Source organism: Vanessa atalanta, chromosome 8 (assembly GCF_905147765.1).
Source record: "Vanessa atalanta chromosome 8, ilVanAtal1.2, whole genome shotgun sequence".
NCBI classification, from domain to species: Eukaryota; Metazoa; Arthropoda; class Insecta; order Lepidoptera; family Nymphalidae; genus Vanessa; species Vanessa atalanta.
The window spans coordinates 7,524,348-7,550,951 of record NC_061878.1 but is presented as its reverse complement, the minus strand read 5'-3'; the positions used below and the strand labels follow the sequence as shown (position 1 = coordinate 7,550,951).

Here is a 26,604-nt window from a genome sequence, read left to right as displayed (position 1 = left end):
TCAAACAAACAAATTAACGAAAGCATAATTAAAAAATATACATTTTTGTACAGTAAATGTGTTTATTCACTACAGAAGCATTTTGGTTAACAATAAAATTGATAGCATTTTATTTTTGTTCAAAATCTCCTGGAAGCCATAATTATATTGTGTTTTTACTCTTATAAAATGATAAAATTCCCAAAGTGAATGTTGTGTTGTTTGATAAATTTGCACCAACAATGGTGCCCCTAAGCTACCTATTTGATCTTTTGGGAAATCCCTTTCGGCTCCAAGCATTACACATCCACATTTTAGTAACAGGCGCTACTACTGTTTGCGATGTTAGTTTATTTATTGTTTTTATACAAACGAGATATGCCCATAACATTTTAACTTTTAAAATCCGAGATGTAACTTTTTACTTTTATGTACGAACAGATTTATTTATTTGACTACGCCCTAGCTTAGAAAGGAAGGAATCTAATGGCGGCACTTCACTTGGCGTACCATGTCGGTATTAATTCTATTCGAATACGGGAATATGTAGAGATTATTTTTTAAAATATTTGCTTCATAAAAAAATAAAAAAAAAAGTCTCTCAGCAAGATATTTATATCACGCTGACCGGTTAAAATGATATTAAAGTGAAATTTCTAGGCAGGATAGATAAAAAAAAACTTAACTAATTACCATAGATAATGATGTCAAACCGCCATATTTGCTTATAATAGATGCATTTTGTGTGTAACTAACTAAGCCAATAGACATAAATTTTGTACAAAAGATGCAGTGAGTCGTAGCTGCGTAGATATGGATATGTACATTTATATTAACTAAATGCATCGGACTGTATTGTGTTGTATAAGTATTGTAGTCCTATTTTTCTCTATTACTGATTTTCCTGTTTAACATATAACAATATCAATTTACTCGAGATAGATCAAATGTGCTCCTAAGATTCTATTTATAACATAGTACAATATATTTGTGAGATTAATTAGTTTAATTTTAAAGAATTGGCGTATAAATCATCCTTCACATTACTTTACTAGCTTGTTTTGTATGCAAAGGATTGCATTTAATTGAGCCAATTAGCTGTAGCGCCATTCTATTCTTGAAATAACGTCGTCTCTTTATATATCTAACAAGTTTGTATTTTTAAATTAGAAAACGGTTTTTTTTTTAATTAATAAAATAAAAATACAGATCGTACTGACAGCGCCATTTCATTGTAAATGTATATCTAAGTATATCCATATTAATAAGTTGAAGAGTTTGATTGGTTGAATTTGAAACAACCAGTCTTTTTTTTAAATGTTATTTTTTGTGTGTTTTTTCCATAACACATCTCAATTAGTGGGCTCGAACTTTACGCTAAACTCTTAGAAGCACTGACAATAAACCTTAACCAATATGGCAAACTATAGGACAGAGGCTATTTTAATTGAAATTCATTTTGGTACGAAATATTTCTAAAAACTAACTAAATTATGTCGGTAAAACTTGTGAAGAGACGAGATAGCTCAGTGGATAGAGACGTGAATTTAAAAAAGATTGCAGGTTGACATCAGGACATGCACCGCTAAATATATCATTGACATCATTAATATTCAGCAGTGCTTAATGTGTGTTTACAATTGATCTCGTGCTTGGCGTTGATAATAACATAAATAATAATAACATAAACAATAACATTGTGAGGAAACTTACACGTGTCGGAAGAAAACTGCTATTAATTATTTATACGTAAAGATTGTAATTTTATCTTTAGTGGTCAAGTATATTCATATTTATTTCTATACAACGCCGGTCACTGTCAAATAATTGTCAAAAAATATTTCATTGTTTTAATTAAGAATTTCGGTTTAAGTACGGTGAGTGATAACGACACGGGCTCTCAGTGTTGGATAAGTGCGAGCCGCTGCAGTGAGCGCCGACACCTCATGACAGATTAATTATTCCGTTTGTCGACATTCACGGGACAAGCTTCATCTATTTCAATTTATTCTATAGATATAACATCCAAATTGTTTTTCAGTAGCATTCATTGATTTTATACATAAATAATTTAATTGAATGATTCGTAAATAATGAATACAATTTTTGCTTAATTAGTTATGTATATATGTAGGTATCTTTGAAATTATAATGAAGACTCTATAATTCTATTTTACTTTTAAATTGAAGTGATACAGCCTAAATCGTTTATCGAATCAAAATACGCCTTCTGTAAAAATAAAATAAAAAAGATTTTATTTTGGTTCAGAACAGTGTAGGGATAACGTTGTGATGAAGGATTTAAGAGATTTGTAATCACGCTTGGTTTTCGACTATTTTTCTTATTTATAAACGTGCTGATTTCAGTTTTTTTGGTATTCAAATTTAATTTGTAGGTATAAATAAAAGTATTGGAATAAATATTTTAATATACATTGGTAATTTCTAAGCGATTATTAAACGATGAAAAGTAAAGAATTAAGTCTTAGAAATATAATAAAAAATTAAAAGATCCGTTTTAGGTCAGTAAGGACTTATGTTTTTAATATATTATGTTATATATTATATTATATGTTAATAAATAATATTAAAAAGCCGTATCTATTACTTGTGATTCGCGTTCATCGTTAGTCTTAGCACAAGGACGACCACGATCTTACGAACAATTAGCACTCCTTTCAGAAGTTGAATATAATATAATCGGAGTCGTCTTTTTAGGGCTCAGGGCATTGTGGGAATTTCAGCTTTTGCCCAAATTATACTCTCTGTATGCTTTATGTTCTGATTAACTTTCACTCTATTCATCGTCAGAACTATGATTCTACTGTTCAACGGGCTGTTTTTGCACGGCTAACTCATCTTCACTTTCTTCGTATTAATTCATATAAATTAAGCATCGCTGATATTTCTTAAGTTTTACCAATTTTCATTAAAGTAGTGGCCAGTAATCTAATTGTTTTACGTATAAGTTTTATCGATATCGTAAAAAATAATCTAAATATATATAATCACCAAAATTGTACTACACTTTAAGTAGTATGGAGTCCAATAGACCACAACTGTGACACGTGTAGTCGACGCTGTGGCTAGCAGAACACTCAGAATAGAGAGGCATGAAAGCTAGGAGGCTACTAAAATAGCCAGTCGTATAGGTGTAACCGAAATATGACCGATATATTTTGTAAAAAAAAAAACATTATTCATTAAACGTAAGGTATATATAGAATAAATGTGTTTACTGATGAACTATAAACATAATTTAATGACATGAAACCTTAAGTCTAGTCCGGGATTGAGCCGGCAATCTTTGGGTAAGTTTCACGTGGCAAACTTCTATCCTTGGGGCCGTTTCGTACAACGAAAATATCGTGAAAAAACCACACGCATGACGAAAGTCCAGTGGCACAAATTGAGCAGCGTGCAACTCAAACCCTACGAGTATTAGCAAAGGAGTCTTGTGCCTAGTAGTGGATAATTGAATGGTTGTTACTTTTTTAATTTTTTATTATTTTGTGTGGAACCTAATGTGAACTCTTTTTATCCTCATTTTTATGATAATCGGATAGCACAGAAGCAAATTACACATAGAATTCTGTGACAAAAAAGCCAATTTTTTTTTTATAAACTCGACGTGAAATTCAATCCCGGATCTGAGGCATTATGAAAGTACCCCGACCAAAGAGGCAGTTATGAAAATTTAAACAGTACACGTCAATATAAATCACTTAAAATTGCGCGAAAATGTTACTCATTTATGAGTACCTAACCCTTTCAAATATTGAAGCTAGGTTTATACATATTTAAGTGTAAGAAACATTACACGCTCTAACAGTTCGAGCAGAAGTTTGGAGGGTTTCACGTATCCTACATCTTGGGAAAGTAATATCTACCTACATTAATCATTCCTTGCAAAATCTATATATTTATCTAAAGCTCAAATACTATGAGATATAAGCGTTATAAATATTATTTGTTATCAACAAATGTATTAAGAATATATGTATAATAATAAAAATAATTAAAATAGCTATATTGTTTGAATTGATAGTCACACTAAAAATGCATCAATAGTATATTTTTTAATAAATTAGTGTCTAAATACTACAATTTTTTTTCTATTTTGATTGGACTAAATTTAGTATAGAGATTGTTTGACTTCTGGGGAAGGAGTCAGGCTACTTTTTTTAATTTACCCCTCGTGGGAGTAAAATAAGTGATTTTTTATAAATTTCATGCGGGTAAAGCCGTAGGCTCAACTAATAATTAATAATTTTATATAAGAGTAGAGTGAATTGGTAGAAATCGTCACGTAAGGAAAAAGCGTTATTCCCTCTCCAGATGAATTTCCTCTCATTTCCTTTCTATTACATACGGTTTTGCATAACATTATTTAAACTTATTTTGTTATTGTTTTAATTCACGTGGGATTTTTAATAAAACAATTATTTCTTATCATTTATATATTCTTTGTTAATGTATATGATCGTGCCTGTTATTTAATACATAATATATAGCGATAGCAACTTTGTTCCAACCGGGTGTCCCACGACATGTTTTTTTTAGTAATGAAATGCCTATATTAGGTAAAACGGTAAGTAATGTGACGAAAGCTGTTAAAGCGAGTTTAAGATTGGCAAATTCCTTATTAATCATCTGCTTGGCCTGATGCCATCCAGTTACATTTTAGTACGTCGTTGATGTGCTGCTGTGTGTTCTACGTAATGTGTATTATTGATAGGCGTAAAATAGGTGTATTGGGGAAATTATAGCATACAATAAATTTACAGTTATAGTTTAACATACAAAAGCTTTGTTTTAAAATTTATGTAAAAATATGTCCCTCTTATTAAAGTAATTAAAGCATGTTTCTTTAAAATAATGTGTTAATTAACGTTATAGAAATATTGATTGCATTTTTTTTTCTGTATAGCAAAGTCGATAAGACCGCATGTTCATTTTTTTATACTCTTGGCGGTATTCCAGTTCTTCGCGTAACATTATTTTTGGTATGTGAGTATATAAGGCAATTTTCTATATGGATTTTAGCCAGAACTCAGGCTTGATCAATATTTATAACTTTTTTGGTTTGAATGTTGGAACGATTGAAGTGTGAAATAAAAGTTGTTGTTTTGTTTAAATATTTAATAGTTTGTGGCGGTTCATATGTACGAGTGAGGTGAGTCATGAATCAGATAGGCTGTAATGTCTCTACCGCGAGCGCAGTGTAGCGCTCCGTCGACCGAGCGATGAATTTCACTTGCTACTACTGTTGAATAATGAATGTAGCTAACCCGAAAACTACCACGGCCTTAGCGAGGTTGTATTTAAAACTTTACATCCGAAATATCGAACACCGAAAAGGATTATTAATAGATTATTTGTAACACGAGATGTAATACTTTATTTATGAAATTTTAATTGAAATATATTTGTTATTTTAATTTTAATTATTATTTTCTTTATTAATAATTATAATATTACTTAGTTGCTGATCTATGATATAGGTATACTTTATTCATTGTGGAAATAAAATAACGAAGTGCTTTATTACTTGTCATATTAATAATCTAATGTATTTTTACAAGTTTTGCTTCATCCATTTAAACTTTTACGATAGTGCTTATAATAGTTAGATGAACTTTTAATAGTGTTGGAAGTTTCCGAACGAGTGTTACGTGACATTCTTTCGCTGCTATAAAAGGTTCCCTCGGTCACTATATTTATAGCTTATCGATTTATTCCATTTTTATAGCTGGCTTAGAAAATACCGATTTAGATCCTTTACCTTTCATCATGGCTAAATTAATAGTGAGTAGGAGCTTGTAAATATTTCAAAGCTTGTAAACCGCCGTTACGCGGTGAATATAAAATATAAGGGCCCCATTTCTTTCGACGCAGATTTAACTATTTTTTTCGTCGTGTCAGGTAAGTATTATAAATATTATTAAATAGATATATGATAAAAAAACACACGCACTAGCTTCTATAACTATATAAAAAAATTTATAACTAAGGATCAGTTCCTTAGTTATAAAATTTTTCATCAACATGTAAAATTTCAACTATAAAGGATAAAATCAAGTGGTTCTAATTCAGCTTGCAAGATTTTACTAAACTAACTAATTAAAATTGATATTTAAAAAAAATGGTACAACTTGTTATGATACCGCTTTGTTATAATGAGGTAGCAGCATATTATATTGTCATTGTATTATCGTGCATTTATAAAAAAAAGCTATTCTATTCGATTATTTATTTATTAATGCAACGCTAAAAATCGCTTACTTACCGCACTACGCTCTCTATTCATCCGTCCTTAAAAGATTGCATTCGTAAATAAATTAATTCAGCTTTATATGCATCTTTGAGGGTGCTGTGTATCATTCAAAGCACCTGACTTCCATTGTTTTATACAGCCATGCAAACAATGGTTTTATACGCAAACGTGATATGAACTAACGAAATAAGTGCAAGGAAATTCATTTGATTTAATAATATTAAAATAGATTCAACTTTTTATGGTGATTTAATTATTATTATATTTCTAAGCAGAGGAACATGTAATCTGATCTTCATTATGAAACAATGTTTTCTTAATGAAAGAATTTCTTGAAAAAAGCCAAACTAAAAACCTTTAAAACAAAAGAAAAAATCTGTTTCGGAATTGTGGTTGTGAACCCAACCCTGATGTAAATTTGATAGCACTCATCAAGATTAATTTTCAAGATCATTATAATTTTTATGACTTTATTTTTAATGAAAAATATATTTAAAAGTTACATAATATTATAATGTTAATTAGATTTATTTCGATTAGATGCAATCTACAAAATCTCTTATTAATTATTAATGACGCTAAGTATATTTTTATATTCAAGTGTATTTTCCCTATTTATTTTACTTTGACTATAAAATGCTGTTACAAATTGCGTGGAGCAAAAAGGGTAAAAAAAAATATATATGCGACGTATCACAGTATTTTTCTATTCAAACATTTGAATCGTCCATTCATTCAAATAAACATTGATATTTATTTCATATTGTGCTGCATAACAACGTTTATAAACGTTCAACTGTGATGATTCAGGATCAGTTACAGTTTTCCCACGAATTTTGCCGCTAAAACGCCTGGATCAAAGGATTTAAATCAACTAACTAAGCTTACTTACATATACGTTATTATAACTAACGTAATAAATGTGAATGTTCTTGTTTGTCAAAATAAAATGTGTGCGAAGATATATTATGTCATAAAACAATATAATAAATATTATATAAAATAGACGTGGGATACATCGTTGGAATGAAGTCGTTTTCGCTCAATTATGTATTAAATAATAATAAAATAAATCATTACTAAGTAATCGGCAAGAACTGTTTGTTCTTAAAATCCCGTTTGTTTTCAAACAATAAAAAAAATGTTTAAATAATGTTATGAAAATCTGTATATAATTGAAAAAAGACACAGATTGAGAGAGAGAAAGAAAGAGGGAAAGGTCGCCTGGAGAAAGCATATTTTTTTCTTACGTGGCGATTTCTGCTAGATCACTCTACAATGTGCCGCCTAAAATAAGTTCCTTCCAAAAATGACGAAGGTAATCTACACCAAATAAAGCAGCCGAGTTATAGGTAGTAAATTTAAATATTGTGAAATATACTGTATCAATACTAATATATAAAGCTGACATTTATTTTTGTTTGAACACGCTAATCTCAGGGCTTATCAGTCCGATTTGAAAAGACAAATTTGCGTAAGATAGCCTAGAAAGGGTGGAGCGGTAGCGCTTAGGGCGAGTGAGACCGCGTAGAGCAGCTAGTATTAACATATTGTAGAACTTAGATCGATATAAGCTACATTGGGTTTTACAACGAAACGACGCAACTGGAGTAAATATATAATAATAATAGATACACGTATACAGATAAAATTCGTCGTTTAGATTTTAAAATACATTTTTCTATTAGATGTACCTAACGTATTTTTTTATCTTTAATATATATTTAATTATACACTAGATACATTTACGATCTTAATGAAAATATTGAGTTTAAGAAACTTTTAATAAAAGTATTGCTACTAAATATTATCATATCACCTAAAATTGTGATATAAGTTAGACGATTCATAAATTAATTTATGATGTTGACCACACCTGATATATTGCTATGGTTGCAACTATAAAAAGTCCCGTATATCGTAAAATACGGCCTAAGCTATAAATGTTGTTACTGAAATACATATAATTTTATTATAAAATCATCATTTTATTAGTGGCTCCTTCCATTTGTCGCTTACATAAAATTCTTACATATTTTGCTGGTAAAAGTTTATTACAGTACATTTTTCAGATAAAGCTAAGTGAATTTGAACCTATCAGCAGGACTCCGGTTCCTTCATTTATTGCTTTTTGCTTTATCTGACACTTGAGGTTACCTTACAATGTTTCAATGGAGCATCCGATTATGAAGGGAATTTGAAAGGATATACCGAAACGAAACTAGTAATAACATTTAGAATCTACCTATCCTATATAAACAGAAAATTTGAAATAGCACAGGCATATTTTAACGGTTATAGGTTCATGAAAATGACCGTAAAAGACTCTCCATGAATTTTGAAGATAATTCGATTGACATTCACGTAGATACGGTCAGCAACGCTACCGGCAATTTCCACAAAACTTAATTCAATGCTATTCGATTCTGTTTCCTATAGAGATTAGTGTTTCTCGTTACAAGCAATCTGCTTTTAAAGCAAAATGTTTCCCGTTACGAAAACCGAAATCACTAATTTCAATTGGGCAACGAATGAAAATTAAGGCGAACCAAAAGGAAACGATGTTGTTGTTTTTTGGTCTAATCATTTGTTATGATTGTTATGCAGAAATAGATTTTTCTAAGCAGTTAGTAACATTAATCGAATATTAAACCAACACTATAAATGCGAATATAATAAAACAACTCCTTTTTACGGTTTCACGTCTGAACTACCCAACATCCCTAAATTCGGGCGAAGCCTTGGCCGGATACTTTATAGGATTCGGTCTATGGGCGGTGGTGACCACTTACCATCAGGTGGTCCATTTGCTCGTCCATCTAGTAATATCATAAAAAAAACAACATAGCCACCGTTATCGTTGAGGCTAGGTACTTATTTTGATATAACTTGCATCCTATATCGGTATATATTTTACCTTTACAACACACTGGGCCTGCGTTCGTCTTGGGCGCTTATTAAATAGCCCCGAAGGTCCCTACGGAAGGATATACCAGAACCCGCTTAAAAAGACGTTACCATTTATTTTAGTACAAAATAACTTAACAAATATTTTTTTTAGAAAATCAAACTAGCCATTAAAAATAAATAAATTTGAATAATATTTATTATTTTTTTATTCCAACTTTAAGCATAATAAAACTGTGATTAATTTTATTCTACAATTTGTTTGATCTTACACAGCATTGCTTGAACATTTTCTACATTTTTTAAATTCTCTGTGCTTGCGAACTTAACTGTCAACGATCAGTCACTCGCTGATAGGGACGACAGACGACTTCCACTCTGATCGACTGTAAATAACTAGCTTTTCTCAATCCATCGATAAGCATTTTAGCTCAGTACATTCTAGATTTTTCAACATGTATGTTGAAGTAAATTATTGCTAATTTCAAAGTAATTAATGTACAAATGATGAGAAATGATAGTAGATGGCAATAATGGCAACAAGTTTTCCACGTTAAATTGCAATTCCTATTCTGTGGCCATAAATAAATGAAAATAAGTTAAATTATTAAATATTTTCAAGTAGAATAAAACATATTATGTAAATAAGCGCATAGTTAAAATTCTCTTCAATTCATGAAATTATTTCTGTGACTTGTTGGATCTCATCCAATTTGAAGATTTTCTAAGATCAATTTTTATTAGATACCGATTTCTTGTTTCAAGTCTTATAAATTGCAAATATGTAAATATATTTTTTTAAATGAATATGTTGAAATTCAATTCGTATAAAATATTCGCTTATTAAAATTTAATATATTTGCACTTCTCTTTTTTATTTTCGAATATTAAAAACGAAAAATAAACAAGGTAAATATTTTTTTTTTTGTGGAATGGTTAGTCGCTTTCTTTTATTTTAAATTCTCATTGACGCGTATTATATAGTCAGCAAAATTGAGGAACCGTTTCTCTCAAATTATAATGGAATTATAATGGATCGATCAATGACACTCGAGTTATCAAAAAGAGTCTTAAGCTAAGCTTCTACCTAAGTTTCCTTAGAAGTTTAAAATGCAGGCAAGGAAGTTCATAAATGTGTTAAGTTTGGATTTATAAAATTTTAATAAACTCTCGATTTTACATTCGTACGTTGTGTGTTTCGTGCAAAGAATCAGGGCGCTTAAATATTTATCGTTTACTGTGAGCTCGAGGGAAAAACAAACCTGCAGGTGTGTTGGAACGAAATGAGAGAAGATATCTCGGTAATGAGAAACGCAAAGTCCCATTATATTTTTCAGTGGGACCGAAAAAAGAAAATGTCAACATTGCGTGCGGACAGACAATTTGGCAAGACTAGTAGTGGACAAAAGAGTATTAGGTTTCCGGAGTTTGTTGCTAGTAAATAAATCCAATTTTAAATTCTTAGCTTAGTTATTTGATGAATAAAAACAAAACAATAAATATAAAATTATTTACATTATTATTTGTGGCAATACTATAATGGCACAAATGTAACTCATAGAAAAAGAGTTCTTTATATATATACATTTCTTATTTTCCAACTTTAAACTTTGTATTAAAAAACCTAGGTACCTATTTTTTGTTCTTAGTCTTTGCATAAAACAGAAATTGTAATTCAATTTAAAAAAGATTGACATAGATTTTACTACAAAACCAATACTTACTTACCGAGACCTCAAACTGAATAAAGAATTTGCACTTTTTCCGTCTCTCTTGCAAATCTTGGCATCTTTCCAGCCAGACGTTACTTACACCGTGAGCTGTCAATAGGCATCCACAGCATTATGAATTTTAGCTAAAAGATTTCCGCGGAGTTTTATTAAGTGCCTTATGCTAGCAATTATATATATGTATAGAGATGAAACAAAAGGTGTTTTAATGTATGTGCGAAACTTTATACTCTGGAACACTTGCTGTGTTCACTGATAGCGTTACAAGTACATTTTCGAATAAAGTGTAATTTATATTTTCAGTTGCTGACATTTTTAAGTTTCTCTTTTTCTCATTAATCTATTGCAGAGTATATATATATATATATCAAGTAATGTTCTGTGATAAAATTGAAATGTATTTTAATTAAAACTTATAATCATAAATACAGAATTTTATCCTAAAAATGGTTATATAATAGATAATAAAACAGGTAAGTACCATCAATAGGTATTTGTTGATGCTCATGCTGGATATATAAATTTAACTATGTATGATTACCTACCCCACTAGGCCTACTTTCCTTTTCAGAAGAAGGTTTGGAGTTTATTTTACCACGCTGCTGCTATGCTGGTAAACAAGTGGCAAATTGCCAGCCGACACATGCAGGTTTTCGTTTTCATCAAGCTCAAGATCAATTATAAAAACGAATTAAGCACGTGATTATTCAGTAGTACTTGCCGACGTTTGAGTCCGGTTTTTCAGTTTGTATTCACGTGCTATAACCACTGGACCCTCTCAATTTTAGTATTATAAATTAATTGGTAAATAAAAAGTATTATATATTACATATTAATTGGTAATATTGTATTGGTATAAATGAAAAGTATTTACAAGATTTTAGTAAGGAGTAGAATCTCTTGTCTCTGAAAGGATTGATTTTGCGAATTTAGGGTCTTGGTGATATAATTTTTTCTTTTTAAAATAGAAGCATTTAAAGAATTTTTGAAAAATAATCATTTATCATTTTCCTAGTTTCCGTCCAGATATCCCTTGTGTATGTAGTTACACTGGTTCTCTCATCCTTCAAACCGGAACACAACAGTACTGTTTGGCGGCAGAATATCTGATGAGTACCCACGCAGACGACCTTGCACAAAGCTCTTTAACCAGTTACAGTAATAGTTGGGAGCAAGTCTAGTGGGAGAATTTATAGATTTATTGTGCAATAATAATTAGAGGAGTCGGATAGAATCTGTGCTTTTACAGACATATAACGCCGATGTAATAAATTAGAGAACGATAACAGAATAGAGGTAGTACGTGTTTAATTCAGTTAAATATGAATATTCATCATTCCAACTTCGACTTCATATCTATGGGAATTTTATGAGACGAGAATAAAAACTAGGTCACTTAGCAAAACATTTCGTGTCATATGAAATTTTATTAAAGTAGAGACGGATACGTGATCCTCGTTATCATTTTTCTCTAAAAGCTTACGTTATTTTTACGATAAAAAACAGTGTATAGTGACATATTTATATTTTAGATCAATAACATATATATTAAGTATAATACAAAAACTTTGATATAATATTGCGTAGGTTAAGAAATATTTAACCTGATTTTTTTTCAATATGTTATATTATAAAATCTTCTAGCATAAATTAACGTAACTATTTAAATATACGATGTTATTACACACATACTCAAAAAGGATGTATCTAAAAGAAGACGTGTTATATTTATGAGGGACCCTTTTAAATTTAGTGGCGTTGTTTTACATATTAAAGTAGGAGGAACTTTACTACCTTTAAAGAATTAAAGAATTTATTTGACGGTAGTGCTATAGTTCTAAATATGTACTTAAGCATGGCATAGAAATGACAGCACAAATTTGTGATACTGACAAATTTCCTACTTATATTTTTTGAATGTTACATGAGCGGACAAAAGGTAATAAGTGGTCACCTCGTATTCATAAATGTATTGGGACTGCGAGAGGCATTAGTTATACCATAAATTACTAATGCACTGCTAACCATGAGATCTGTTGTTATGTCCCTCGTGCCTCTAATTACACTGACTCAGTCACCCTTCATATTAGACACATAACACGATTTTGCTACTCGGCGATAAAATAACTAGTGATTAGGTGTCGTCGATAGTAAGTACGTATTTTAAAACCACCTTCAGTATGCGATATTTCAAAAACCTGGTTTTAGAAAAAGAATATTTTATTTAAAAAAGACTAGAAATCTATTTTTATACTTACTAAAAAAAATTAAGCACAAGCTTTGCCTCTGTTGCCGTTCAATAAAGTTCGGAAATTTTGTATTAATAATTTTTATTAATAATTATTATTCAAAAAAATGTTCCGTCACAAATAAAGCATTGAATGGTTATTGCATGTTTTTTAAATGTATGCTTCATTCAAGTTGACCTCATCAAAGTGAAATCATTATGGTATAAATCACAATCACTTGGAATTATGGTGAAACGCTAAAATAATTTCCCTGTTGAATAGCAATTATCCTATCCCTACCCCTGCACGAAGGCCATTACTGGAAGCACAAAACGGTGGGTAAAATCGTTTAGAAAATTTGCTTGCAATTATACCAATATTCAAATATTTTTTATTCTTATGTACATATATACATTCCGATTTTGTAATAAAGGGATAAAAGGTTTTTTAAAAGGATAAGTTTCTGAAGATGTGATAATAACCTTAATTGTTCTCGTGCGAAGGTAATTTTAATTATATAATATTAAACGAAAACAGTCATGAGGAAATGATCCGTGGCAGCCATTCTTAAAGAAGCATAGCTAATTGTGCACTGTACAGTGTACAGTCTATTCTCTCACTCTCATAATCCAATGAGACGGGACCTGAAAGAGTTCAAGAGCAGGACCAACGCTTTTGCGTTTTTTTCGAGGCACGGGAATCTAAGTATTACAAATTTCGAGACTCCGGGCTGCTACAGAGATTCACTCGAATGTCTAAACTCCGCATCATTTTGATTGGCCCGGTCTGAGACTTGAACACGCGACCTCGAAGCCTACGCCTGTCAAAAGCACCCTAGTAACATATTAATCATTTTAATTCACCAATAGTGTTGACAATATTTTGACCAGATGAACAGATTATAAAAGGCTTTTTTATTCTCAATGACTTTTGAAAATAACAAGTGAGTTGCTAGCTACTAAAGAATCATGAATATTTATTTTTTTCAGAGAAGTCAAGAGAAGGCCGTATCAGGAGCTTTGAACATGCTAAGCAAGAAGATAAGCAATAAACGAATTTTTTTTAGGTCTTGATCGGGCTGATTTTTTATATTCATAACATTACAAGATAGGAAGGTCTATATGTAGTTTTCGGAAATGTATTTAATTTGCTTAATTCCGTCGACGGCGAGCGCTTCAAGGGATTTTGTGTCGGCAATTACCCTTACCTTACATCAAAGGCTAAACTTTTATAATTTTGTCAAATATCTGATAATACCAGGTTCAAATATCTGAGTTTACTTTTAAAATTAAGTTTTTTTTTCTTTTATACTTATTATAGGAATAAATTGACTAAGAATGCTTGTATATCGGAACTAAAGCATTAACCTGAGGTAGTTGCGGTTAGCTTCTGAATGTTGTACAAATGACCAATAACTATGAACTGTTATATTTTTATCATTCATAGTTAATAATAATTTAAGCGAGAATAACAATATTTTAAGTCCAAAATAAAAAAAATTATCACTCGTTCCTCGTTTCGTCTATTATCGCGCATCCAATGAATTATTTATTGAAAAATACTTAGTTGCCGCTTGGGGCCTCGCCCACGTGTGAGGGGGAGGCAGACAAAACATAAGATATATCAATACAATTCACTCAATTCCATCAGCCAATTCAACATGACCTATGTTATAAGTATGTTCATGCATTTCAGCATTAGCTTGAAATAAAGACAAATAGAGAAGCCAAAGTTTTAATCTCAAACTGGGTTTAATTTCTATGAACGTTTCATCAATATTCATTTGCTGGTATTTGCACAATTCGAATCCAGGATAACTTACAATTCAATGCTTAACTAAATAACGAATAGATTTTCTACGTAATAGAAGAATCACTATATTTTTGCAATGTTGCAAGTTCCGATCTAAATTAGGTCATTGATAATTAGTTCTATAAGGTTACATGTTCTCTTAAATTGGCTGATTCATACACTTGATTTATTGGAACAAAACCCAGGTCTATTAAGTATTGTCCTTCTTGTTTGAAGTAAAATATCTCATAAGTTTATTAGCTGTATTTTATGTAAAACAGCAGTTTATCTCATCTTAAATGATAGATCTTAATGTTACGGGAGCTACTGTATTTTAAAATACCTTCCTTAAGCTTGAGGGGCATTTCCATTTACCGACTTATAAGGAAAGACTTACGTCTGCTATTTACACATTTAGGTACTCGTTACTACGAGTTACATCACTATGTAAGATTGATATTGCTCGATTACCTTGATAACTTTTATAATACTCCTTCGAGGTAACGCTCTGAATATTAAGACTCTATTTATTCTACAAAATGTGTTTGTGCTGTTATATGTATAATATTTTATTTTAAATACAGACATCATTTAATATACGTGTATTTCTCAGTTCATTTTGTGAATAATAATTTTAAATGTTAATAAGCGATGAACCAAAACGAAAGAAGATGTATTTATAGACATAATCAATAAATTAGACGACCATGTCTTAAACGGCGAAGTACATTGTAGAAGGTTGCGTTGTGTCTCGTTGGTCAGGCGATGAATTCCACAAGTATCTCCACTGAATAATAAATGTACCCAGACTGCAAACTTACTCGATTCCAGTGATCTTTAACATTTGTTTTATTCTTCGGTGCACATTTATATATGATAGCGTCAGGTATTTTAGTCTACTGAAGAACTTTCTTCATAATATATTCCTCGATTAAATTTTCTAATGGACTAAGAATATATTAATGAACATTTACATCATGTAACTAAAAGCTAAAAAAAAACGAATAAGCCGTAAAGGAGCTATGTGTATTGGTATTCGTTGGATTTAGTTTAACGTACAAATGTATCAATTTTTATCTCTATCAGAATATTAAATTGTATGTGACAAATATTTTTATTAAGAGATATTGTTTGTTTGATGTTGAATATTGATCTAAAGCCGACAGCACGAAATACCGAGAGAAGTAACGCAATGGCTATTCCCGAAGGAAATACGTGTTTTACCGTGATGAAAATCTACGCGAAAATATACGTTAATTCTATAAAATACGTTAAGTTGTACTAACAGGTATCCTTACATTTTCATTTCAATTCATGTAGCAGAAGTTAAATAAAATAAAATTTATATTTTTTTTTATAATTGATATATCATTCTAATTGATATTATAGTATCATAAATTGTCTCTAAATATTATGGCTTACACAGTAGTATAAAATTCAAACTAACTAAAACTACTAGTATTAGTAAGTACTAGTCTTAAAGTATTAGTGTTACTATTTTTTGTGACTATCGACTATAGATTTCTGATATCGATACAATCATAAGTAGCTTTTATCGGTTTATCGTATCGGCAAGGGCTTTGTAGCGGATGATCTGGGTGAGTAGCACCCAATCAGATGTTCTACACAACAATAACTAGTTTTGCTTTCCGGCTTGCAACGTGAGTTATAAGCAAGGAATTAACTCCTTTGTCAGCTTAGATATGATGGGTTGTGGCGAACTGACAGTATACAGTACAGGCTTAATTATTTCTTGCAGTGCCGGGGTCAATGGGAACAAAGCAAACTCCTGAAAAAAAAACAATTTTGAACATTTTGTGTCTGTATTATGAAATTGTTTCTCTATAATTTATAATAAATACTTCATATCGTGCAACAATGCATTATACTATTTGTTTATATCATTAATTCATAAACATATTTGTTTTATCCTAACAAGTAAAAAGCAAATAAAAAGTAGTTTTATTAACTCATATTACGGCTTTCTAGTTTCGATGTTATTATTTATTAAGCTTTATATGGTAACGAATTTATATATTAAAACTCACTTACTAATTACTAACCAACATTCTGACAAATTTATTTCATTATTTATTTTTGTGACATAACATTAATCTTATTCACAATAAATAATAATTTAATAATTCTAAACGTTTTCTACATACAAAAGCCGTTGCACTATATAATTTGGACTAACTTTTAAAATTTGTCAAGCGTTTGGCACCGATTTCAAACAGTTTATACATATAACCTTAACCTACCTTTTCATTAATTGTGCTATTTTTCAGTTCTTAGTGAATTTTCCGTTATTTCCGAAACGGTTTTTGTTTTTTATATTTATATTATTTTCATGCTTCATGTGTTGTTATTGGAAATATTATTACAGGATTTATTGACAATTTCATAAAGATGATGTGAAGTTAGTATAAATACATATATATATATATATACTACTATCTCGACATGAAATCGTCGGTGCGTCTGGTAGTGATTATGTATCTTCAATAATAAAGTTCTAATAATATCAGTTTTCCGCTGTTGGAACAAATGTTACGTGACATTCAACTCAAGTTATAAAAGGCTTTATCATGTTAATAGTTCATCGGTTCAGGTCGTTTTATTGAGTAGCTACGAGCTAGATTAGATCTTTGACTCACCCCTTTCACCTTTCATAGTAAGTAGGAGTAAATAGCACGTTATATTTGTTATCGTGTTAGGCCACGCATCAAAAGGTGCTTTGCTTAAATATGTATCGTGAGCATGTTTCACATATTTTTATCACGCGCAGTAATGTATTAAGCTTTTTATGAAATTTACTTTACAACACGATAATTCTACCAGTAATTTATTATTCAAGCCAAAAAATTACACTAACAAATTCTTATAATTATAGTATACAAGCACGGTGAAAATTTTGCTGATTTTTAACACAAATTGGTTAATGAGAATTTAAAGTCAGCGGTGCTTGCCCAAGGTTTTTTATTATTGCAAATTTGTGTACGGTTTATATATGGTTTCTTAATGTTTACTCCGAATTTCAAACGATAATTATAACGTACTCATTTACGTCGGCGACCAGTACCGCTTAACCGGGCCGAGTGAGAACACATAGGCTTCGGTTAGAATATATGTGGTCCAACCGGGGCACTACAACTCTCTATCTCAATAAACATAGGTAACTACATGAATATAGTTGTTTTATGTTTGTTTTTATTACACTTTTTTATGTATTGCATTTAAATTTGGTATTCTGTCGTCATAACATAGCAATTAATATTTCAATAACTCCATATTGAACTCATTCGAAAAATGTCAAGCCTGTCAAGTATTTTTTTATATCCAATTAGGGCGCAAGCTTGGCTTTTGAGAGCGCTCGTTTATTTCTGGTGTGCTGTTTCTATGCTGTCCTTTTATATGACAAGAGTGTCCTGCTAATGAGACGGTGTTTGCTTAACTTTCCTTTTACGCTTTAGGACCCGTAAATAAATCTGGTTGCCAAACGCATTATGTAAATTATTATTGCCATGAGGGTATGTGTGAGTGACGCATGTGCTCACAATGTCTTCGATTATGTAAATATTTATATTGTTAAGATTATTTTATTAAAAGATAATTAGTTTACCATGAATGCATGCGTATAGATCTATTATGTATCTATAGTTGATTATATTTATTTTACTATAAAATATTTTAGACAACGTTTTCGTCTAATTAAAGTTTAATTTATTTAAAGGTCAGTAATATTCGGATATATTATTATTCAATGATGAATCATCCTCATCTTATGTATCTATTTTTTTATTTTTGAAGTCACTTTAATTAACTTATTTTGTTTCCAAAGTCCATATTTTATGTCATTTGTAGATTATTTTTAATAGAGTCAAAATAAAGTTGAATAAACATATAATTAATAATGCAGTTACACCTTTTTATAACTAGTTTAAAATTTCAAGTGTAAACTAATTGATTGGATATGACAGTTCAGATTTATGTGCAATATTTGTAACATATTTATCGGCTACAAATACATGTTATTTATAGAGCTGTAATTGCAACTTACGAGCACTGTACCACAACAAAAAGGAAAATAAAGAGCAACATCTCAACGTCAAGGAGTTTGCCCCTTGATGGCCTACGCTCGTAGGAGGGCCACCAAAGCTTTGACATCAAAATTAATGAGTTTTTGAAACAACAAGCACTTGAAAATGGCACGTTCTTCACTGGTTTACAAAGACCTTTTGACATTGTTTTAGGCAAAAAAAATTGGCTAAGCGTGACTCCGACTTGAACACCAAAGGTTTCGTAACATGTCATACTAGAAATACGAATGTTTGAAAACCCGTATAGAATTTTCTGTCTTTCTTTTATTGTTTGGAATTAAAGTAAAGTACTTACTAGAAATAACAACCAGTAAATGTCAACCTACTCTCTAGGCTATAGACTTTAGGAGATAGGGCTTATTCTACCACGCTGCTCTGCGTGCGGGTGAGTCAATATATATACATGTGTCAGAATCTTACGAAGTTTCCTTCACTACCGAGCACGGGATAAATTAAAAAATACCAACTAAGCACATAGAAACTCAGTGGTGCTTATCCGAATTTGAACTAATGACCTAAGGTTATATCAATGTGCTCTATCTACTGGAACATCGCGGTTTATTCTGCGTAATGTTTTTTAATTATAAAACGATATATAATAATTTTACAGAATATTTAAAGTTACACTTACGTCGGTACTTTTATGTCACGACAATAAAGCGTCATTGTTTTCAGCTCTGCGGCGAGCCTTTATTAAATGCAGTCGAGTATAGAAAATCTATTATGTAGGTATACACGAGTCAAATGGAAAGCCTTTCTGTGTCACCTTTCCACAGCGGAGCGCACCACGGCCTATTTCTTTCTATAGCAACAGTTTACTTTCTGAAGTCCCATTCAGCTTTTCATAGGAACCCATTTGTTAGCAAATGAAAAGTAAATACACTCATTTTAAAGTATTACATTTATTCGAATTATTCGTGACAAATGACATAGTATTAATCAATAACGTTACGTCATGTACACTAAGTATTATCTTGAGCTTAATTCTCTCAATTCCTAATTCAGGCAAGCTAGCCAATCGCCAGACATGATCAAACACGCTGGAAGTGGTTCATCAAATATTTACAATATTCACACAACACGATCGTATCTTGTTTCAGTGCACCACATATTCATAGATATATAACATAGACGATTATTAAATACATACACAGTACATTATTCTATTATTTAAATTTTCTGATAATTAATCAAAGAGAACAAATGCATATTATTTATGTAAAAAAATGCTTAAAATTACAACATCCATTCGGTTCTATAAAATAAATGTATCCATCGAGTCTTAAATTAGATTCCTAAACCTTAAATGTAAACCATCGATTGATACACTTTATGTTCGTACATACAAGATGTGAATTAATATAATTTTGACTATGTACTAGATCTATAAAACAAATAGAGTGTAGTAATGAGCAGGCACAGATAATAAAATGTTTATCTTAAATCACTAATCGACGAGTAAATTGTTTTCCTAAAGATACAATTATCTACTGCCTAACTTATCTATACAATTCATAAAAAATGTTGACTATTCAGTCGGTTTTCTTACAAACTACATGAATATTCGACATACAACGTCAAACATACTGACATACGTGGACACCCAGTATTAATTTAATGTACTAATTATGTAATGGATAATACAACCGTGATGAATAGTTCTATCTCTCTCTCTCTCTCTTTAATTCAATTTCTTGGGTAGTTTCGTAGTGACACTTGTGAAGGCTTCAAAACAAATATGGTTTGCATTATTAATGATCTATTTGGTAGTATTGGTCCTCATTGAGAACTTATACTTACTGCCTTCCAAGTGTTAGCTACCCGTGCTCGGAGTGCAGGTGAGTCGTTCATAGCCGGTCGCCCAAATGACAAAATTGATCAAAAAACGTATTAATTAGTGTTAAATAAATTACATTTTTTAAAAGAAAAGCAACTGTTAATATTTTATTGACATGAGGACTATGTAAACAAAATGTTCTATTATGTCCCGATTTTATTTAAGAGCAATTATAGTTTTTTTTATATAATATAATTCGGTTTAAAATTTTACAGGATAAAATAATTATAAATTTAGTATCAACATCATGTTTGGCTTTCTCATAACTCAGGGTCATAGATTTCGTTTTCTTAAGTAATGTATTTAATAATATTATATCTACCGAAGAAATTGATTATGTTTACAATATAAGGATAACATAAAGATAAAAAATATGAAGCAAATTATCTCAAAAAACGGTATTCATGTAAATTGTATGCTTATACAATACGATATACTAAAATATATAAATATGATCATCTGACTTATATCAAAAGGCATAACAAAACTTATATTACAGACGTAGAATTTTAAAGCAATGCATTTGTTTGTATCAAATAAAACTATAAAAAAATATTTTTTTTAAAAGATTTTTTAGAAAGACGTAAAATCGATTTTCTAGAAAGTTTTATTCAATTAACGTTATTTAGAACTCATTGAACTGTAACGGTTGTCATAACTCGTATGCTTCGCTTTCAAACTATCTCGACTACCATCAGCATTGGATTAATGTCTAGGAACATACAGTTTAACAGCAGGTGTGCACATTCACATCACTATAAAGCAAGCGGTTTTCATTTCCCGTATTTGCACTGCAAATACGTGAATGTAAACGAATCATTATGGCGACGTTTGTATCCGGAGACACTTAACGTTTTTTTACATCAATTATTGTTCAATAAAATCGGCAAATACAGCTTGCTTTCATTTTATTGAACGTTAAAATGTAATACCCATTTGGTATTAAGCGTAAAACAATACATTGTTAGGTTTTGTTAAACTGAATTCACACATACATAGAATTTAACCTTTGTGTACATCTGGCTTAACAAATTAAGTTTTTTTTTTAAATATATCTATGGTAAATGTACACAATAACGGAATAATGTGTTAGTAAAGATTTTATTTCAATTACAAAACAGTATAATTCAATATAATTTAAAATGTTAAATAGTAAGCACCATTACAACTAGAATTAATTTAATAATAAAAAACGAGACTACATAATAAACTGAACGCTTTTATAATTTGTGAAGCTTCGAAAGAATCCGGTCACTCCGCTTCTGTCCGATTACTTCAAGTCTTTTACTTCGACCCAATAAAAAATGCTTCGCATGTTTTAACTCGTATCTTGCATATAACGTATCAACTTAAAGGAACGATTTTAACGGATCAATGCTGATCCGGTACTGGTGGACAAATACGATTACTTAAATATAGGAAACGGGGATTCATGCATATTATGTAGACTTAGTGAACCTGAGGTAACGAATCAGTATTTTATTTCTTAAACATTTCTTCTTTTTAAATTGAGAAACTTTTAGATTATAGAAGAATTAGAGAAATAACAATTAACTGTTATATATGTGTAATTAGAGCTGATAATAATTTAAATTAAATAATTAATTTAAATAAATAGAGAAAAAAACATAGTTACGGTCATTTTTTATTTTTACTTTTTTAATTTTTTACTTGATTAATTAATAATTATAATTTTTATTTCTTATAATAATAACTATATTTTAAAATAAATTTTAAATGAACTTAAACTCCAATAACAATTAATATTCCGTAATACGGTACATTTACCTTATACATGTATATGTATGTTATGAATATCATAATTTTTATAGTTTATTAGGTTTAATTAGGAACTAGTTTTTGACATCACTAGTCTGCTAACACCATTGACTATTATTTAGGTCTCATTCCTATGCCATTTCGCAACTTGCAAAGTACTGCCATTGGCGCAGACTTGCTTAAACTTTTAAGTTAAACTTGTGGTAGTTTTAGTCCAGCATAGGATAGAAACATATATTAAAAAATAATGATAACACAATGACAAATATATTTAAGTAATTAACTAAGTGGCGATATTATTGTACATATACTTACATATATAATATGAAGGCAGAAGTGATAATCCTATTGCTAAATGCTCACTTTTACCCATAAATATTGGCACTGTGATACACTGCCAATGCATTGCCAACTAAGATGTTGCGTCTCTTGTGCTTGTATGAATAACTGAATACAGTTGTGATGTGTTGTTGCTGGTTGGTCTCGTCTCCTTACCAGATGGATTAAATTAAACTAAAAACAAGATGAAATTGTAATTTGTTAGTCCATCACTACTCCGATAAACTTTCAATTAATAAAATTTGTGAACGATGACTGCATAAAGAAAAACTTTTGTACGATCAATTCTTAAAATGAGTTATTATATTAGCAGAGCCTAGAGCTCCTTCCGTGGTTTCTAATAATATTTAAAACAGGGTGATTGACTACCAAGTAATCATATATTTTTAGCTTAATTATTCACCTGGCACGGAAGCAATAATTTATTCATTGACAATGAATATAAATTAAAAAATAACATGTCAAAAACAAATGCAGAGTTTATTTGCAACAAGAGCTGAGAATTAAATGAAAACTATTAAGAGCTGCACTAAATTTAACCGTATAACTTTTCTTCGTCTTTTATATCAACTTTTAAATGAAATGATTTTATTGTTACCGTGAAAATAAATAAATATAAACTACACATTCGATCTTATCAATCGCCTTTACTACCTCAAATCCATCATAAGTTATCGAATTGATGGTATTATTTAAATCGTAATACGGATTTTACAATGCATGTTTACAATTCCTTTGTAAAGGTAGGTATTTACAAACAGCCAAAAATTTATCAAAATTCTATATTAAGTGTAACCATGTCGTTGTCTCACAATTTTAATACTATACTATTACGATGATTTATTCATTAAATTTTAACCAATTGACGCTCATTTGAGAAAGACTTTGGTCCTAACTCACTTCCTTCTTCTTACTACGAGAAAATTATAATTGCGTCTTAATTATATACGAACTAATAAACAAGGATATTTAAAAATTATGAAAATAATAATTGGGATGGTATGGCCTTCCTTTTGAGAATGCATATTTTTAAACCTATTGTTAATTACGTCCCTTACAAAGTCTATAGAACGGTAAAGGCACGGTAATGATGTGTATTGCACTTATCATACGGGAACTTCCATACAAACAGAGAGAAGAAATTCCATCTAAAGGGTTCAAAAACGCTCTATACTACAAGTCGAATCGAGGAAAGCATTTCAAGGCACATCCATTTAGAAGTAATAGTAAAGTGGTAAACGTTTAGTGATTAAAATCAGAGCGACCGCTAGAAGCGTAATCTACGACGAGAGAGATCTGTCATGAGATCCACAATGACACAAGAATATGTTAAATTCACCAATCCTCGCTAATCTTATTTATCTTTGCATGCTGATACACTTTTAACACACGTGGCTACCTACGTAGTAACGTACACAATATGAATATATCGAAATATTAAACGAAGCTCATATGGTTCATCGAAAGTTAATTCGCACCTTGTCATTATTCTGTACCCAGAAAAATCTCCACTCGTGTAACAAATTGTATTTATTTAAACGTCCGTAGCGCCTACTCAATATAGCACACTCCGCCGTTTGCTATGGTTGGAATATGGTTCCCATTAATTTTTTCATGCCGGCAAGAGTTTCGTGAATGCTGCGGTCAAAAGGGAGGTGGCCGCCTTGTGTCACAGGGTAGGCGCAAACAGGCGCCGCGGCAGAGGTGTCGCGCGGCGTGCAAGAACGCGGGGGCACGCGCGGCGGGCGGCGCTGGTGGCGGCAGCACCGGCGACAGCGAACCCGCACCGGACGGGCTCTCGCGGTCCGCCGCGGAAGGCGGGCGCTACACGTGCGTGCAAGCGCCCGCCGCTACGGGTCAGCCGCCCGCCAGCACGTCTTCCGGCTCCGGCGACCAGCAGTTGTCGGATAGCCAACACCCTACCACTACTGTCACCACTCCTATCAGCAATGCTAGTACTATGTACACCTCTGCGTTTCCTGTGCCATGAGAGAATAAATAATGTACAAAACGTTTATAAAATAAGCTTGTTAATAAATTTAGTTATATGATTAATTTTGAACTGAAAGGACTTTACGTATTAATTTGTGAATAATATAGTAGCCTAATATTGTATCTTATTTTTTTTTTAATTATTTATGTTCATTAGTCCAAACGAACAAATTTTGAGGCGAAGTGGTCAAATTATATTGCTACTATTTCTATTTCTATTTCTGCTTAACAAATAATAAGTTCAATATTATTGTATGTAAAAATAAATATTTTTTTACTTTCACACACAGACTCAACGGAAAACTTTGCTTGTATAAAAGTACTTATGTCATAGAATGTAGGAATTAACACGGCCGTAATTAGTAAAGAAACAGTAACATTCATACATTTTTAGCGAACGTCCTTATTAAAGTTTTATTAAGTTGAAAGTTGTATCGAAATACTTTAGAGGATAAGACGAATATAGCCGTAAGCCATACCGAGCTGCTTCCGAATGCCTAATGGTTGCCGGCTGCGCCAGAGTGAATTGATGAGCGTGGGATCGCCTCGGGTGCGCCAGTCGCGATAGCCTCGCCCTCTGGAATACTGACTGAATCTGCGTACAAATACATATATATTCAAGCACATGTACTCAAACGTAACGGAATATATAAAGGTATCGCCTCAAGTAATCTTTATCTGTAACAAACTTTAATCTGTATGGTACGTACGACAAATTCGCAATAATCTCTGGTAATTACACAATAAAACTGCCAGCCCTTGGCGGCTGGAGTAATGCCAAATACTTCAACGCCGAAGCTATCAGACCATACAAATTGGAGTTTTTACTGATAGAAGCAAAAAAAGCGAAATTGAATTGTTAGCATTCCCGTTTTTAAGGATATTTCAATTGCGATTCGTGCAGGATGCCTAGCGTATGTAAACATGTGTTTCATGCGAATGCTATAAACTACCGTGAACTTTGCGAATATCTAAAGCTAACTTTCTGTTACGTTAAATTATTGCGCGAAACATTTGGAATCATATACAAGCTTCATTAAAGGAATAGAATAAAATGCAGTTTAGTTTAACAAAATATTTTTACGAGTATATACAAACATAGTTTCGGTATTATATTACAAATAAAGTTAAACAAACAATTCAATTTCGCAGGACTTAAAATTTTATTTTCCACTTCCTAAAAAGTGTCTCTTACAATTTACGAATTGAAGTTGTAATGCTAAATACTATTAAAGTCATGGGGCGCCTTAAGTTTGATATACAAGTAAATATATTTAAGTAATTCTGTATGTATGTAGTATGCACTGACTGCTTCATACCTACTTGCGTTAAACTACAAATCAAACGTGCAGTTACGTATGTTGTTACCATGCAGTGGATCTATGCTTACATCAACCATCGGTAACAATCGATGATTTACAAGAGTTCTTCTAGAACTCTTATCTGCATTCTGGTACTCATTATTACAGAGATTATGGTAAATGTATTGGTCAATGTAATAAATTACTTACATTATCTCGTCGGAGCCGTTTCGTTGCGGATGATAACATATAATATAAAACATAACTTACATATTTACGTCCACAATGAACTTTTAATGTTTCAACTCGTTATCAATTGAGTGATGTGCAACAAAAAGTTTATT

The 26,604-nt window shown here is 31.1% G+C and overlaps 1 protein-coding gene and 1 long non-coding RNA gene across 2 annotated transcripts in view; both read right to left on the bottom strand.

Annotated features, from left to right (window-relative positions):
* Nucleotides 1-6,270: 6,270 nt before the first annotated feature.
* LOC125066051 lies at nucleotides 6,271-24,662 on the bottom strand. Its single transcript, XR_007119652.1, has 3 exons — nucleotides 24,537-24,662; nucleotides 19,191-19,195; nucleotides 6,271-6,281 (listed from the first exon to the last, which is right to left on the bottom strand). It is a non-coding gene; the product is annotated as an uncharacterized LOC125066051 (long non-coding RNA).
* Nucleotides 24,663-24,770: 108 nt separating this feature from the next.
* The window catches only part of LOC125066050, a 36,729-nt gene continuing 34,895 nt past the window's right edge, over nucleotides 24,771-26,604 (bottom strand). The window contains exons 4-5 of the mRNA XM_047673945.1: nucleotides 25,439-25,554; nucleotides 24,771-24,946 (exon numbers count right to left, since the gene is read on the bottom strand). Coding sequence (XP_047529901.1) covers nucleotides 24,825-24,946; nucleotides 25,439-25,554 — 238 coding nt within the window. The 3' untranslated portion in view covers nucleotides 24,771-24,824. The remainder of the gene's footprint in view (nucleotides 24,947-25,438; nucleotides 25,555-26,604) is intronic.